The sequence below is a fragment of the Narcine bancroftii genome, chromosome 13, assembly GCF_036971445.1.
Source record: "Narcine bancroftii isolate sNarBan1 chromosome 13, sNarBan1.hap1, whole genome shotgun sequence".
Taxonomy (NCBI): domain Eukaryota; kingdom Metazoa; phylum Chordata; class Chondrichthyes; order Torpediniformes; family Narcinidae; genus Narcine; species Narcine bancroftii.
The window spans coordinates 45834477-45850828 of NC_091481.1; the positions used below are offsets into that span (position 1 = coordinate 45834477).

General features: G+C 47.6%; 2 protein-coding genes across 3 annotated transcripts; one reads left to right on the top strand and one right to left on the bottom strand.

The window, feature by feature from the left end:
* Positions 1 to 180: 180 nt before the first annotated feature.
* Positions 181 to 10361, bottom strand: snrpf (small nuclear ribonucleoprotein polypeptide F). The gene is made up of 4 exons (XM_069909779.1): positions 10252 to 10361; positions 9873 to 9998; positions 7601 to 7665; positions 181 to 460 (listed from the first exon to the last, which is right to left on the bottom strand). Exons 1-4 carry the CDS (start codon positions 10252 to 10254, stop codon positions 394 to 396), a joined length of 261 nt encoding a protein of 86 aa, XP_069765880.1. The 5' UTR covers positions 10255 to 10361; the 3' UTR covers positions 181 to 393.
* Positions 10228 to 14902, top strand: LOC138748895 (uncharacterized). Of its 2 annotated transcripts, none has more exons than XM_069909778.1 (2): positions 10228 to 10465; positions 11045 to 14902. In XM_069909778.1, the coding sequence occupies exon 2, from the start codon at positions 13597 to 13599 to the stop codon at positions 14554 to 14556; it is 960 nt and encodes a 319-aa protein (XP_069765879.1). In that variant the 5' UTR covers positions 10228 to 10465; positions 11045 to 13596; the 3' UTR covers positions 14557 to 14902. The 2 variants fall into 2 exon arrangements, with proteins under 2 accessions (XP_069765879.1, XP_069765878.1); XM_069909777.1 differs by having other exon boundaries at positions 11048 to 14902.
* Positions 14903 to 16352: the final 1450 nt, after the last annotated feature.

The window sequence follows — 16352 nt, forward strand, 5'->3', positions numbered from 1 at the left end:
GTATGATAATTTTCTTGCCAACTTACAACAAAAACCACTGGGTTTAAGCAGATCTCCAGAAAATGACGATGACAAAAGAGAAAACATGCTATACCTTCAAGCAAGTTGGCTAAGGACCAAGAAAGGACTTGCTCTTGCCGAGGTACACAAAAGCTGTTGAATATGATTGCACACACTTGATAACAAATATCAACAATTTTATTTATTGATTCAACGCCCAGCAGAATTCACATTTTAACATGTATCCAAAATGACCTCATCTACAATTAAATTAGTTGAATGAAAAATATTTTGTAGCACAATACACAGTTGAAACTCAAGTGGAATTTTTTTTAATCATTCATTATAAAAAGAATTCAAAAATTGTTTACAAGTTTATTTAAAAAAGCTAAATTACTCTCTCATTTCTCCATCTTCTTCTTCCTCTTCCACTCCTCTGATGTACAGTACGTTGTTACACCTATTTAAAAGAAAGCAGACTGTCAGTATCCAAAGACCTATTCACTCAGCAGAGCCATGCTCTTCCCTCAAATTAAATGCAAGTAAACTGAAAGCAAAACATGCAAGTCACTTATATGGATTCATTTCATCTTCTAATTTTATACTAAGAGAATTTAAAAGTTGCAAAAGGATTTGAGTACAAGAATAGAGGCCCCTTGCTCCATGATGAAAGAACCTGATGCAGTTACACATGGAATATCCTTGCAGAAGGAATACAACAAAGGCTTACTAAATTGAATCCAGGCACGGCTGCTTCATTATAAAAAAACAATTACACACTTAGGCCTGCCGAAAATTTTGAAGGAGAAGCAATCTCACTGAAACAGAGAAAATTCTTACAGGTCTCGTCTCCCTAAGGAAGGACATACTGTAATTTGAGAGTGAGGAAATGGAGTGAAGATCAACCCCTGGGATGAGAGGAAATGATCTTACAAAGAGAGATTTAAACAATCTAAGATAATTTTCTTCAGAAATTAGAATGCGGCAATTTCAATGAAACATAAATTCTTACAGGACTGTACAGTATAGATGAAGGCTAAAGGTCTGCCTAGCATGTCTCAAACCAGGAATCGGTTTCATAATGAGGAGTCAGCCATTCAGGACAATAAGAGAAATTTCTTCACTGAGTGTACACAATTATTAAACAGTGTATTTGTTTACACAGTCCAGTGACAGATCCAATACTAACAGAAGGAGAAGAACAAGAGAATGTTACATTAGTCAAGGAGGATAATGAGTTTATTATATATAGACCAAAATTCTTGCTTGCCGCAGACAAATAGGTACTTTGTAAGGAAAAAAGCTACAATAGCATACTTTAAATTAAAACAAAAAATATAAAAGATAATCAGATACCATAGTGCAAGAAAAAAATGGCATGACAATAGTGCAGACAGGCCTTTTTGTGGTGATGGAGTCATTTATGTGAGGGGACAAAAAACGAGGATGAAGGGTTTGTTCTCTCACTGGTAGGACATTACATACAATATCAGAGCTGCATCCACATTTTCAGAAGTGGAGATGGGATGCAGCAAGCTGTGTTGACTGGGAAAGAGAATTGATGAGAGACAAATGGCAGATTGAGGTTGGACAAGAGAAGTACATTCCACAATAGTTTTGAGGAAAGACTCGGAGCTGTGGAGGTTTGAGATTTAGGTGTTTAAGTACATTTAAATTAAAAAATTAACCAGTTACAAAACAATTAAAAAAGGCAAATCAAAAAATGGCATTTTAACAAATCAGTCAATCTTGTGCACAGCTCGTCTAGAGATATGAAGTCATTTGGAAGGATTCACTGGCCTTGGGGTAAAGTGCAATGTATTCTCATTGGAATTCAATTATTACGAGAGGTTGCACAAACTCAGTTTCATAAATGATAGTATGATAGAAGTAATCTATCTTTTGTTAAAAATATTAGACACGACATAAATTTACCTTTTGATCTATTATCTTATCTCAATCTTGTTCTTGTGGGGGTGTGAGCAGTGGAAGAAACACAGCCACCACCTTGAGGGTCGTTAATGACAGTTTGAATTCAAATTCAGCGCGACCCTATAAGGGCAGCAGGAGCTCAGTCACCTGGTACATTGTGACGTCATAATCGCTGCCCAGGGTGGGCGCTGGAAGGGACCCTGGAGTCAGAGACTCCATTTCCCCATGGCTGCTCCGCTACATAGAGATACAAGCGGGGCTGGTTTGCTATGAGGATGTGCCCGGCCACACAACCGCCCCCCCCCCCCCCCCATAACTAGCTACACGTCCTGTTGCTTTGGCGGCCGGTCATGGCGCTTGGGTGCAGCCATCTGCACTGGCTGTGATAAGTCCAGATGGGCCGTCTTCAGGTGGTCCACCATAAAAAGTTACTCTCTCCCCCCCCAACGTCTAGGGTGAAGGTTCTGCCGGACTGGTGCAAGGCTTTGTATGGCCCTCGTATGGTCGCTGTAGCTGTGCACCTCTACCCGAAAACTAACTGGGCCGAGTCGACCTCTTTGGGGAAATTAAACAGCCGGTTGCCGTGTCGTGCCAGGAGTGGGGTAGCTAGGGCTGCCAGCAGGTTTTTGTTGGTGGTCGTGGAGTCAGGGTCTGGGCCGAAAAACTCACCCGGCAGTGAAAGAAGCGTGCAATAGACCATCTCCGCTCTTGGGTGCCGTCCTAATCCAGAGGAGGACCCAGGGTAGATCATCTTCCCAGTCTAGTCCAGAGAGTCTGGCCATAATCGATGCCTTCAGGTGCCGGTGGAACCTCTCCACCAACCTGTTGGACTGCGGGTGGTGTGGTGGAGCTTGTCACGCCCCCCCCCCAGGAGCTTCGCCATCTGAGTCCACAGGGCAGACGTGAACTGTGCCTCTGTTGCTAGTGATGTGCGCCAGGACTCCGAAACGGGCGATCCATTGGCTGACCAGAGTCCTGGCACACATCTCCACAGAGGCGTCCTTAATCTGGACGGCCTCGGGCCAACTTGCGGCTTTAAATTAAAACACCACCGTGAGGAGGTAACGAGCCTTCTTGGACACCAGCAGGGGCCCAATAACATCAACATGGATGTGTATCAATCTACACACCAACAGGTTGAAGTTCTGGATGGGGGCTCGCATATGTCGCTGGACCTCTGGCACCTGGTACAGTGCCTGGCCAGTTCTGCCACCTCCTTCTTCAGCCCATGCCACACAAACAGCACCGTGACCATGAGCATGGTTGTCCTTACCGCTGGGTGAGCAAGGTTGTGGATCAGACCGAAGACTTTCGCCCTCCAGTGTGGCGGAACCACCTGTTGAGATGTCGCAAAGCAATGTGTCCAGGATGCTGGGCCCCTGGACATCCTTTAGTTTGAGGCCTGAGATGGCGGTCCGCAAGGCCTGCGTCTCCGCATTGTTCCTCTGTGCCTGAGCCAGTTGCTCGTAATCCAGGCTGGGCACGAGAGGGTTGATGGCTGGACAGGAGAGCGCACCCGCCACTACATTGTCCTTGCCAGCCCTGTGTCGGATGTCAGTCGTGAACTCAAGACATGTATGAGAGGTGGTGCTGCTGTCTGGCGGACCATGGATCCTTGGCCATCGCCAGTGCACGAGTGAGGGGCTTGTGATCCATGAAGGCTGTGAACAGCCTGCCCTTAAGGAAGTTGTGGAAATGGCGGATGGCCAAATACAGCGGCAAGCTCCTGGCTGAAAGCGCTGTATTTGAGCTCCAAAGGGCATAGCTGCTTGCTGAAAAAGGCCAGGAGGCGCCATTGTACATCGAGCTACTTTTCCAGAACCCCCAACACTGCTGTAGCTGAGGCGTCCACGGAGAGCGCCATGTGCGCCTCTGTCTGCGGGTGCACCAGCAGCGTGGTGCTGGCTAGAGCCTTCTTTGTCGTGATGAAAGCCCTGTCTACCTCCTCTGACCACGATAGTCTTTTCTTTGGTGACCATAAGCGTGAATAATGGGCGCATGTTGCTCACGGCTCCGGGGATGAAACGATGGTAAAAGTTCACCATCCCCGTGAACTCTTGGAGGCCTTTCAGGGTGGAAGGTTTGGGGAAATCGAACAGCTGCTACCTTCTCTGGCGCCAGTGCAACTCCAGCCGTTGAAATGGTGTGCCCCAGGAACTGGAGGGACTCCTTGCCAAACTGGCATTTGGCCGTGTTGACTGTGAGACCAAAGTCTGCCAGCCGGGCAAAGATTGTGCAGAGGTGGGCTTTGTGTTCATTGTGGTTGTGACCGGCAATGAGAATATCTTCCAGGTAAATGACACAAAGTCCAAGTCTTTTCCAACTGCGTCCATGAGGCTGAAAGGGGTGATAATGGCTGTCTTACCCACATCGTCTGGATGCACCGGGATGTGATGTTATCGCCACACGAGGTCCACTTTGGAGAAGACCCGTGCGCTGTGGAGTCTGGCGGAGAAGACATGTATGTGGGTCACCGGGTACCTGTTGTGGGTGGTTGCATCGTTCAACCAACTGTAGGCAAGGTCTCTATCCCCCAAATGATTTAAGTACCATATGGAGCGGCGAAGTCCAGGTGCTGTCCGAGCACTGTCCGATTCCCAGAGCCTGGAGAACTACCTCCTTTGCTAGCTGGAGCTTCTCGGTCTGGGTCTAATGTACAGTGGGTGGCCCTGTGTGACAATGTGGTGGAAGACTCCATGTTGGGGCAGGGCGGCATTGAACTATGGCTTTAAGATGGCGGGGAATTCACGGAGGATCACATCGAACTCGTCCCTGGCAGCAGCTACGAGGCGACATCGGGCCTGCTGGCTTCTGCTGTGTCCAGTCGGGTGGAGTGGAATGTTCGGGCGTGAGCTCTGAGGAAGTCGTCCCCTAACAGCGCGGTGCCCAAGGAGGCTAGGATAAACCTCCAATGGAACTTCTTCCTGATCTGGATCTGTGCACTGCGGGTGCCGTAGATCCTGATGGTGGAGCCGTTGGCTGCCCGCAGGGTTGGACCTCGAGATTAGGTGCTGGTCTCTAATGCTGTGGGGGGGGGGGGGGGGAAGGACTCGGAGCTCAGCTCCACCAGGAATCGGCGGCCGGTGGATCTGTCTGTCACTTGAAGGAGGCTGTTTGTGTGGCCAGTCGTTGCAGCCATCAACAGCGGCTGGCCTGGTCGTTTCCCTGAAACCCGCAGGGCTGGCGCCACTTATGGGCTTGCACTCCCCAGTGCTAGTGATAGAAACACCAGGTCGACTGGCCCTCCTCCGGCTTGGTTTTGGGAGCAGCTGGCTCCTGGTTGTGCAACTTGGCTGAGGGCTACCTCGTTCTCCCTCTTCGTGCGCTAGAGGGCATCCGCACAGGCTCTCCTCGGGTTTGAGAAGTCTTCATCTGTGAGGAGCAGCTGGATGTCCTCCGGCATCTGTTCCAGAAATATCCACCAGGGCCAGCATTTTGTCCATCAGCGCCAACGGACTATGGTCTCCAAGCCCATCTAGGTGAAGGAGCCTGGAAGCGCGTTGCTGGGGAGTTAGCCCAAAAATTCCAAGCAGCAGGTCTTTGAGGGCGGTGTACTTGCCCGTAGTCGGGGGGGTGGTGAATTATGTCGTCCAACCTTGCTGTCATTGTCTTGGTCCAGAGCACTCATGACATGATAGAACATCGTGGTGTCTGAGATGTTGTGAAGTTGAAATTGTGCTTCTGCCTGCCCAAACCATGTTCTCAGTAGTTGGATCCAAAGGGGGTGGGGGGGGGGGGGGGGAAAGCTTGTTTGAGACAGAATGAACCTCTGCTGAATCCATGGTGCTTTGAGTCCAGAAAAACATCTGGGCTCGTTGGGCTCACCACTGTGGGGGTGTGAGCAGTGGGAGAAACATAGCCACCACGTTGAGGGTCGTTAATGACAGTTTTTTTATTCAAATTCAGCGCGACCCTATAAGGGGAGCATGAGTTCAGTCACCCTGTGCATTGTGACATCATAATCGCTGCCCGAGGTGCGCACTGGAAGGGATGCTGGAGCCAGAGAGAAACCTCTGACGATGCCATTTCCCCATGGCTTCACCACCATGTGGCGATACAAGCGGGGCCAGTTCGCCATGAGGATGTGCGCTGCCACATTTCCATCTTTCTTTTCCCATCAAACCTACTTTAGGTGTTTGTTCTTGTAACAAAATATATGCTATTGAAATAAATTTTTTAGTCATTCCATCAACTATAATTTGCTCCAAATTTGAAAGATCTTTTAAAACCACATCAGATCCTAATTTCTCTCTTAAAAATTACTCAAGAGATTGTAGCAGCCTGCGCCTTGGGCCAATACCAGAAATGGCCGTTGAACGCGGCAACCGGCAAGACCTCGAACGGGCTGATAAGCCCGTTTCCATTGGCTGCCAGTGGAACAGTGAAACTGGTCAACAACCGCCGGCGGATTGCAAGGAGCCAATCGGAACTGATCAATTGGTGGCTGGCCCGCTCAAGCCATGTCCCGGTGGTGACGCATCCGAGCTCATCTAAAAAAGGCAGAGCTGCCCGTGAATAAACTCATTGTCGAATACCCTCGCATGAGCGCGTTCTTTCCTCTGCAAGTTTCGAACTACAGCCCAGGAGCTACCTGGCTGTAGCAGTAGTGACCTTGCTACAGGGTAAATATTCCTTATTTCTACAAATTTGGAGTCTGTATTATGAGATTAAAATTATAATTTTTTAAAATCCTCCTGACCAGTAAAGTTTTCTCTGAATGAATAATAACTTTATGATATTTTTGGTATCCTTCAGTGCCATCTGATGCAATCCAAATCGAAATGCAGTATTGTTATTATGTATTTTAGTTATGGGATTAGATTAGGTTGGGGGAGGGATTTTTAGTTTTTTTTCTTCTTTTGTATATTTTCAGCATATATCCATTAACACTGTAACATTGTGATTTTTTTTAATGGTTATTATTATCTTACATGTTGATTAAATAAAATATTAATAAAAAGATAAATGATAGTGTGCGTGTTGGGGGTGGGGGGGGGGGCAGGAGGTCAGAAATTGACCAAAATCCAGGTCAGTAATTTTTAATACAATCAAGTGTGGAAATCTGTCAATGTAAAGACTGAAGTCAGGGAATCAAGATGTATGGACGAAAGGCAGCAAAGAGTTGAAGTACAGACCAATAATTTAAAAGTTCATGCTCCTGATTAAGCTTGGGCTCTCTTGTACTGCATTTCCTTCATCAGGTGAGCAACATTCCATTTCCTACAACAGGTATCGTCTAGAATGGAAATAGTCAGAAGTACAAATCACTTATCAAGTGGAAACACTCTTTTGGCATTTCCAAAATGTTGCAACTGGCAAATTCATTCATGCAAAACTAATAAAATGCTCAAACAAGTCAGCAAATCCAGCAGCTTCTGTGGAGGCAAATGGATGGTTGGCTGGTCCTGATGCAGCAGGGACTTGACCTGAAATGCATACGATCCCTTTTGACTCCACAAATGCTGCTTTACCTGCCAAATTCTTCCAGTCGTTTATATTTTTTTTGCTCCAAATTCCAGCAGCTGCAGTCTGCCTCATTGACACCATGTACTTTAATTCACACATCCAATGTTAGCAGGACCAGCACCCAATGAAGTTAGTAAATTGAGCAGATTTAGTTGAAATGTTCTAAGTCTTCAATTTCAAATAATATTCAATTAATTCTTACCTTATAAGGACTTCTCCAAGATGACCTGCTAGAGCCCCATCAATATATTCTTCTGTGTTTGCCAGCTGAAAAGAAAAATGATGAATCTTCTCTGCCAAAAACTACATTCAATCTACCCCGTTCAGTGGAATACCCCAAAGTAAACTGTATTAGATATGAAAAAGGTCTTTTTTTTCCTGCACTAATTTGCTATTTGGACTTCAATTGGGCAATGAAAATCGCTCACTTAAATAAAACTGGAATTCAAGATTTCGGTAATGGCAAGTCCAATAGAAATTTGAAAAGCTTATTCAGTTGTACTGAAGTCAAAACAATGGTCAGCATTTTGAGCTAAGACCCTGTTCCATCAATAATGCTAAATAATCCAGTGCTACTCAGCTCAATAACACTGCTACATCAAAAAACAGGAACAACTATGCCTGTTCCACTGTCTGCATTTCTGCCAACTATATAATTGCCCTCTTCGTCTTCAAGATCAACAAATCATGTTGATAATATCCACCAACTTCAGCATAATGCCACCACCAGACTTCTTTCCTTCCCCCTTCAGCAGCCCAAAGAGACTATTCCTTTCCCAATGCTCTTCTAACTTCATCAACACCCTTTCATCTTCAAGGAACTGTTTAAGGAGATGCAGCACTTGTTCTTTTATCTATTTCCTTCCAGGGGATCCTGAACCTCATTATTATCGTTCTCTAAGCTTCTAAGCTCTGTCTTTAGCTTCCCCACCCCACCACTCTTCCCACAAGCCCTAGGCAAGTTTTAATCATAACCTAATTGTACAGTTTCATAACTCCAAAGGAAATGGGCCAATGACAATTTTTCTCAAGCAAAATATTTCAGTCACAATTGGGTCTAGGGCAGTGATTCTCAACCTTCCCTTCCCACTCACATCCCACCTTAAGCAATCCCTTACTAACCACATTGCACCGATGGCATAGGGATTACTTAAAGTGGTATGTGTGGAAAGAAAAAGGTTGAGAACCACGAACATAAAACACTGCTTGCAGTTCTGGTCACTAAACTATAGCAAGGTTGCTAGAGAATGTAATAAAAAAATTACAAGGATTCACAGTTGGAGGACACGCAAGAGATAAAAAGAAACAAGATAGGCTGGGACCAATTCCTCCTCCCTGGAGCATGGAAGGCTGATGTGTGATCTTCTAAAATTTAACAGAAATCATAAGGGCCGCAGATAAAATAGTCTGTCTTTTCTCCTCCAGAGTATGAGAAAAACAAAAGGGGAGAGGAGAAAGCTTGAAGGGGGATCTGTGGGGGAATCTTTAAAGAAGATCAAAGGGAAAAGCTTATCTAGATGGTGGTGGAATGGAAAAAAATGCTGAGGAAGTTGTACATTTAAGATACATTTAGCAGACACTGATCAAGAAAGTTAAGAGGGATATAAAAAAAACAAGCCCCTTTTAAATTGCAGCACCTGGGTTGCCCTCCTGGGACCCAAGTGTGATTACTGAGGCAAAGGTGCTGGAAACACCTTTAAAATTGTTGGGGAATCCCGTCCCCACAATGACACATCACGCACACACTGGAAGTACTGCTGGATGTACGGTTGCTGGCTGCCCAGTGATGCATGTCATGAGCGTAAGTGGGTTGCCCAGTTTCCTGTCCAGACGTGACCTAGGTAAGTTTAACAAGAGACACTTTCAGGTGTCCAAAATACCCTGATGTAAAGCCGCATATTCCACCCCTATGCGGCTGTCGGGAGGCTACCTGAAAGTGGAGAACCTGGCCAGGAGGAACACTTACCTAGCCCTCCTCCTGTAGGTATAATCTCCAGCTCTGAGAATCCCTCATTGCACCTGAAACCAGCAGTGGGACTACGGCCACAGTCCACAGAAGCCGGCATTCGGCTGTCCTTCAACCAGCGTGTTGTCAGGTGACAGAAAGGCATCTTCTCCCCGGCCACCTAAACGTCCCAGTTGCGCTCCCCCAGCCCCATCTGCTGGCGCATTATCTGTGTCCGAGGACCTGAAAGCAGCTTAGATTCCCTACCACTGAGGTAGATCAAGCACCCAGTTGGTTTCCGACAGGGTTGACCGGGTCAGACCCTTTCTAAATGCCACGTAATTGGGGCACTAACCAGGCAAATTGCCCAGTTAACTAACCCCATATTACACAGCAGTTTGAAAGGGCCTTCAGATAGGACTAACTCAGGAAGGCAAAATAATTCATAAATTGATAAATGGGGATAAAACAGCATCACCATAGTTATTTCATCCCTTTTAGCCTGTGTGACAGGGACTGGATCACACACCTGCATATTCATATAGCCATCAACGGACACCAGGTAGCCCTTGTATTCCATGCCCCACTTTAGCTTCACCATGACGGGTTTGCCAGTCAGTCCATTGAGGAAAGGCTTCGGATTCAACGGTAAACTCTGCAGGAGAAAACATCAGTCAATGTTGAATCACCCTCACTCACACTGGCACTGTCCCGGGGGCGTGGGAGACAGGGGCGAGGGGCCGGGACCAGAGGTGCGGCGGCAGGGACAGGAGGCCAGGGCCTTCGCCGGCGAGCGGACTCGGGCCGGCGCCGCCGGAACCCCGGAAACTAGGCCTGGGTCGGAAAGACGCGGGCGACGGCAGCTGGTCCGTGGGGTGGTGGAGACGATAATCCGAGCGCCAACTCACCATGACCGTGAAGACGCTGCCACTGCCCGGTCGGTGCACTGAACAAACACGCGCCAACGGCTGGGAGCAGGGGCTGCCGGGAAGGGGCAGCGCCGTCAACTTTCACCCCTCAGCGCGTTTGCCGCTCTGATTGGCCAGAACGGTACTGCTGCGTTGCCAAGGGAGACACGGAGCCAGGCGGCCTGATTTCCCTCCCGGGATCGGTCCCGGCCCGGTGGGTACATTTCCTTCCCACCGGGAGTCGGACCCGGCTTGGTGGGTTCATTTCCCCGCCCCCCCCCCAAGGGGAATCGGACCCGACCTGCTGGGTTCATTCCCCCCCCCCCCAGGGGAATCGGACCCGGCCTGGTGGGTTCATTTCCCCGCCCCCCCCCCCCCCCCAAGGGGAATCGGACACGACCCGGTGGGTTCACTTCCTCCCACCGGGGGTCGGACCCGGCCTGGTGGGCTCATTTCCCCGCCCCCCCCCCCCCCCCAAGGGGAATCGGACACGACCCGGTGGGTTCATTCCCCTTCCACAGGGGGTCAGACCCGGCCTGGTGGGTTCATTCCCCCTCCAGAGGTTCGGATCCGGCCCTGTGCTGAGCTGTCAGTCTCCCTCTTGCCTAGCTTTGCTTCACTGACATTGGCCATGTATTACCTCTACCATTAAAGATACTCCCCTTGGGTATAACTGTGCATGCACACATTGTCTTTCATTATTGTACCATGAGTGTCTGCTAATAAAAGCCATGATTATTGTTTGACCTATCATCTTTGTCTACTTCATTAACTGGCATTTCAATTTTATTAGCAGAAATTATCAAGCTATAATCGACCAGTCTGCCCTGAGGACCAGGGAAATTTTCAACCACTGGATTGCTTGTTTCAATTACTACATGGCTCAAAACAGTGGGGTCACCTGAATTCCCTGCTGGGTGAGGTCCCTTTTGCCGTAACGCAAGGAGCTACCACTGTCTGCTTACTATACAGCGTCACAGAACGTGGTGCTTGCTCGACACCAGTTGCTGACTAGACACCAGAAACCCAAGGAAAGTGATGATGCCTATGCACTAGCCCTCGACTCACTGGCAAACAAATGCAATGTCAGGGCAGTCAATGTCCAACAACACGTAATGCCTTGAAGCTTTTGTTAACGGAATCAACTCCAGTTACATCCGTCAGAGACTGCTGGAGATGAAGCCCCTAACCTATGTCATTCTAGCCAAAACACTGAGAAGTGCCATCCGGTCCAGTGAAATGCTAGAAACCAAAAGGGAAACATCTGGGAGTGCTGGAGCCCCAAAGGAAAGAAAAGGGCGAACCCCTGGCAAATGCTACTTCTGTGATAAGAAGTGCCTGGCTTGATTTGCTACCTGCATCTATTGTGGGAAACTAGCCCACTTCGCTAAAGCATATAGGCAAAAAATACTCCCACTGATAAGAAGAAGAGAAGCACCAAGAAAATTCATCCTGGAGCTGCAGGAATGGAAGACAACTGTGAAAAGGAGGAATTTTCAGATGAGCTGGCTGAATCAACTTCAAGTGACGGCGAGGTGAGATCAACACTAAGTTCCCCTGTGTCAGCTCAATTGACTGTAAAGCTTGGGGGTTATTACGGACTGGAATGGTCAACTATGAAGGGGGAGGTGAATGGTGAGACTCTTGATTGCTTAATAGATTCAGAGAGTACTGACAGCTACATCCACGAGAAGGTCACCAAAGCCTTAAATTTGCAGAGATATCCAGCAAACCGAAAGATATCGATGGATTGTAGTGAACTTACAAAAACAGTATGGGATAAGTGTAAAATTACTTTGAACTTGTAGGGACATTGTCTTGCTGATGTTTGGCTTTTTGTAATGCCTGATCTCTGCGCTCCTGTGTTACTGGGATTGGATATTCAATCTCAGATAAATATGTAGTGTTAAATTTCGATGGGCCACTACCCACACCATCCTCCGTGCTAGTTACTGCGTCTGTCCACACTAAAGATCAAAGCTCCTTCCCTATTCAGAAATCTGTCTCCCGACGGTCAGCCAATTACCACTAAGAGCCGTTCTTACAGCAAAGAGGATCATGAGTTTATTAATGCTGAGACCCGGAGATTGCTTAAAGAGGGAGTGATTGAACCCAGTAAGAGTCCATGGCGAGCTCAGGTGGTAGTTGTGAAAAATCACACTAAGAAACGACTGGCTATTGACTACAGCCAGACAATCAACCATTATACTAACTTGGATGACTACTCCCAGCCACGCATCAATGAAGTGATTAATCAGATAGCACAATACAAGGTGTACTCGACTATCGACCTCAAAGCAGCTTACTACCAAATCCCCATTAAAAAAAGGGAACGACCCTATATGGCCTTTGAGGCTGATGGGGATTTATACCAGTTTAAAAGGGTACCTTTTAGAGTCACTAATGGTGTGTGAGTGTTTCAGAGGGAAATGGATAAGATCGTTAGAACGTATGAGCTACAGGGTACGTTTCCCTATCTGGATAATGTCACTCTCTGTGGGAAGACCCAGACTGAACACGACAGCAACTTAAAAATTCCTAGTAACAGCTAAATAACTCAACCAACAGGGCAAATGTGCTTTCAATGCAACAGAGCTACCCATTCTAGGCTACATTGTTTGCAAGGGCGAAATCCACCCTGATCCTGAAAGAATGGCTCTCCTTAAGAAGTTACCACTCAGCAAAAGCCCTTAAAAGGTGTATGGGATTCTTTGCTACTACTGCAAATGGGTACGTGACTATGCTACTCTGACACAAAATCTTTCCCTCTCCAACAGCTTTGAAGCTTTTGAGAGAATTAAAGCTGATATTGCCAAAGCTGCACTCTCGTCCATTGACAAGGATGTCCCATTCCAAGTTGAAACTGATGCCTCAGATTATGCTTTGGCAGGAACCCTTAATCCAAAAGGCAGGCCGGTGGCACTCTTCTCCCACATGTTACATGGACCTGAACTTAAAGATCCTGCCATTGAAAAAGAAGCTGTTCGCTACTGGAGACATTTTTTAGCTGGCAGAAAATTTACTTTGATCACTGATCAGAAATCTGTAGCCTACATATTTAGTACTAAACAGAAAAATAAAATAAAAAAATAAGATGGCATGCTGTCGAATAGAACTCTCAACTTACAATTATGAGATCCTGTACAGACCTGGCAGGTTAAATGATCCCTCTGACACATTGTCACGAGCTGCTGCTGGTGCTCAACTTGAGGGACTAAAGGAGATCTACAGCAGACTGTGTCACCCAGGGGTCACAAAATTCTTCCACTACACAAGGACTAACAACCTTCCTTACTCCCTGGAAGAAGTCAGAAAACTGACTAAAAGCTGTCCTGTTTGCACAGAATGCAAACGCAATACTTTAAAGCTCCGGAGGCCACTCTCAACAAGGCAACCCGAACTCTTGAGACGATCAGCTTAGATTTTAAAGGGCCGTTACCTTCCAACAACAAAAATGTATATTTCCTTACCGTAATCGATGAATATTCAAGGTTTCCCTTCGCGATACCTTGCCCTGTTATTAAGGGACTTGACAGAATTTTCAGTATTTTTGGTTTTCCCAGTTACGTTCATACAGACAGAGGCTCAGCATTCATGAGCGCTGAACTGCGGCGAGCCATGCTACGAAAGGGGATTGCCACCAGCCGCACCATGAGCTACACCCACAGGGCAATGGGCAGGTCGAAAGGGACAGTCTGGAAGACTGTTAACCTTGCGTTAAAGACACATGGTTACCCTGTTACTTGGTGGCAGGACGTGCTGCCTGAGGCGCTACATTCTACTTGGTCTTTATTGTGTACTGCAACAAATCAAACACCTCATGAACGTATGTTTGCTTTTCCTAGGAAATCAGGAACTGTGATGGAGTGGCCAGCCTGTTTATCTGAGCCTGGAACCGTACTGCTGAAGAGCCACACTCGGACTTGTGAAACAGACCCTCTAATCCAACCCTCTAATTATGCTCATGTTAAATTCCCAGACGGGAGCACGCACATTGTACTCCTAAGAGATCTGGCCCTGTCTGGTTCGCCCCTTCCTCACGCCCCTACTCAGAGTGATCCTGAGAGGTTGGACTCACCCACCCCTCCCCCAGCCTATAACAGTAAGCATTCAGATGGCCACGCTGAGGCCCCACTGCCTCACGTTGGCAATTCTGGAGCAGGTCCAGAAGTCCAACCTTCTCACACTACAGACCCAAGAATTGTATCAACACCGCCAGCTCCCAAGGTTGCAAAACCTGCAACTGTTCCAATTAGAAAGTCTACTCATATCCATAAACAACCCGAGAGGCTCCAGTATTCATAAACATCTCATTATATTCCAATTGCTCTGCGAGATACTGGCCTTGTTTTGGCTGTTAGTGAGTTCTCAATGCCATTTATTGTATCAATGTATTGCTTGCTTTAAATTGCCTGCCTGCTTAAATTTTACCTTGCAGCTGTCCCTTTGATTTTAACCCTTCTTCTGCTGGGGGTAGACTGTAGTAAATCTGCTGAGCTTTCAGTCTCCCTCTTGCCTTGCCTTACTGACATTGGCCGTGTATTATCTCTACCATTAAAAACACTCCCTTGGGTAAAACTGTGTATGCACCCATTGTCTTTCATTATTGTACCATTAGTTTCTGCTAATAAAAGCCATGATTATTGTTTGACTACATCGTCTTTGTCTATTTCATTAACTGGCACTTCATTTCCCCCCCCCAGGGGGTCGGACCCTGCCCAGCAGGTTCATTCCCCCCCAGAAGTCAGACCGGGGATTCATCACTCCCCAACCTCCCCCCCCACCCCCAATCTACACGGTGGATTAGCTTCTTTTACACAGAGCTTGAAATTCGGGTTTTATACTCCTTTTGAGTGGATTGTAGAGTGGGAGGTGGGGGGAGGTCTTGACTCTTGGCCCTTTCATGCAGTCAAAATCCCGAACCCAAATGTAAAGGTAGAGATTCTACGCCTTACGTTGGGAGACGCCTCCATGAATGTGTCCTGGACGGCTCCAAGGCGGTGACTGCAATCCCTCTCAGAGGAAGGGTCAGTAATGGAGCGCTGCACTCCGATGCCTAGCATGAATGTCTTTTCCTTCTTCTTCTTTGGCTTGGCTTCGCGGACGAAGATTTATGGAGGGGGTAAAAAGTCCACGTCAGCTGCAGGCTCGTTTGTGGCTGACCAGTCCGATGCGGGACAGGCAGACACGATTGCAGCGGATGCAAGGGAAAATTGGTTGGTTGGGGTTGGGTGTTGGGTTTTCCCTCCTTTGCCTTTTGTCAGTGAGGTAGGCTCTGCGGTCTTCTTCAAAGGAGGTTGCTGCCCGCCAAACTGTGAGGCGCCAAGATGCACGGTTTGAGGCGATATCAGCCCACTGGCGGTGGTCAATGTGGCAGGCACCAAGAGATTTCTTTAGGCAGTCCTTGTACCTTTTCTTTGGTGCACCTCTGTCACGGTGGCCAGTGGAGAGCTCGCCATATAATACGATCTTGGGAAGGCGATGGTCCTCCATTCTGGAGACGTGACCCATCCAGCGCAGCTGGATCTTCAGCAGCGTGGACTCGATGCTGTCGACCTCTGCCATCTCGAGTACCTCGACGTTAGGGGTGTGAGCGCTCCAATGGATGTTGAGGATGGAGCGGAGACAACGCTGGTGGAAGCGTTCTAGGAGCCGTAGGTGGTGCCGGTAGAGGACCCATGATTCGGAGCCGAACAGGAGTGTGGGTATGACAACGGCTCTGTATACGCTTATCTTTGTGAGGTTTTTCAGTTGGTTGTTTTTCCAGACTCTTTTGTGTAGTCTTCCAAAGGCGCTATTTGCCTTGGCGAGTCTGTTGTCTATCTCATTGTCGATCCTTGCATCTGATGAAATGGTGCAGCCGAGATAGGTAAACTGGTTGACCGTTTTGAGTTTTGTGTGCCCGATGGAGATGTGGGGGGGCTGGTAGTCATGGTGGGGAGCTGGCTGATGGAGGACCTCAGTTTTCTTCAGGCTGACTTCCAGGCCAAACATTTTGGCAGTTTCCGCAAAGCAGGACGTCAAGCGCTGAAGAGCTGGCTCTGAATGGGCAACTAAAGCGGCATCATCTGCAAAGAGTAGTTCACGGACTAGTTTCTCTT

Excerpts from the sequence above, each read along its gene's own strand:
- LOC138748895 (XM_069909778.1), top strand. The coding sequence starts at position 13,597 with ATGCAAACGCAATACTTTAAAGCTCCGGAGGCCACTCTCAACAAGGCA.
- snrpf (XM_069909779.1), bottom strand. Across the intron at positions 7,666-9,872 it reads ATGGCTATATGAATATGCAG|CTGGCAAACACAGAAGAATA; the intron begins GTGTGTGATCCA and ends TTTTCTTTTCAG. Across the intron at positions 461-7,600 it reads CTTGGAGAAGTCCTTATAAG|GTGTAACAACGTACTGTACA; the intron begins GTAAGAATTAAT and ends TCTTTTAAATAG.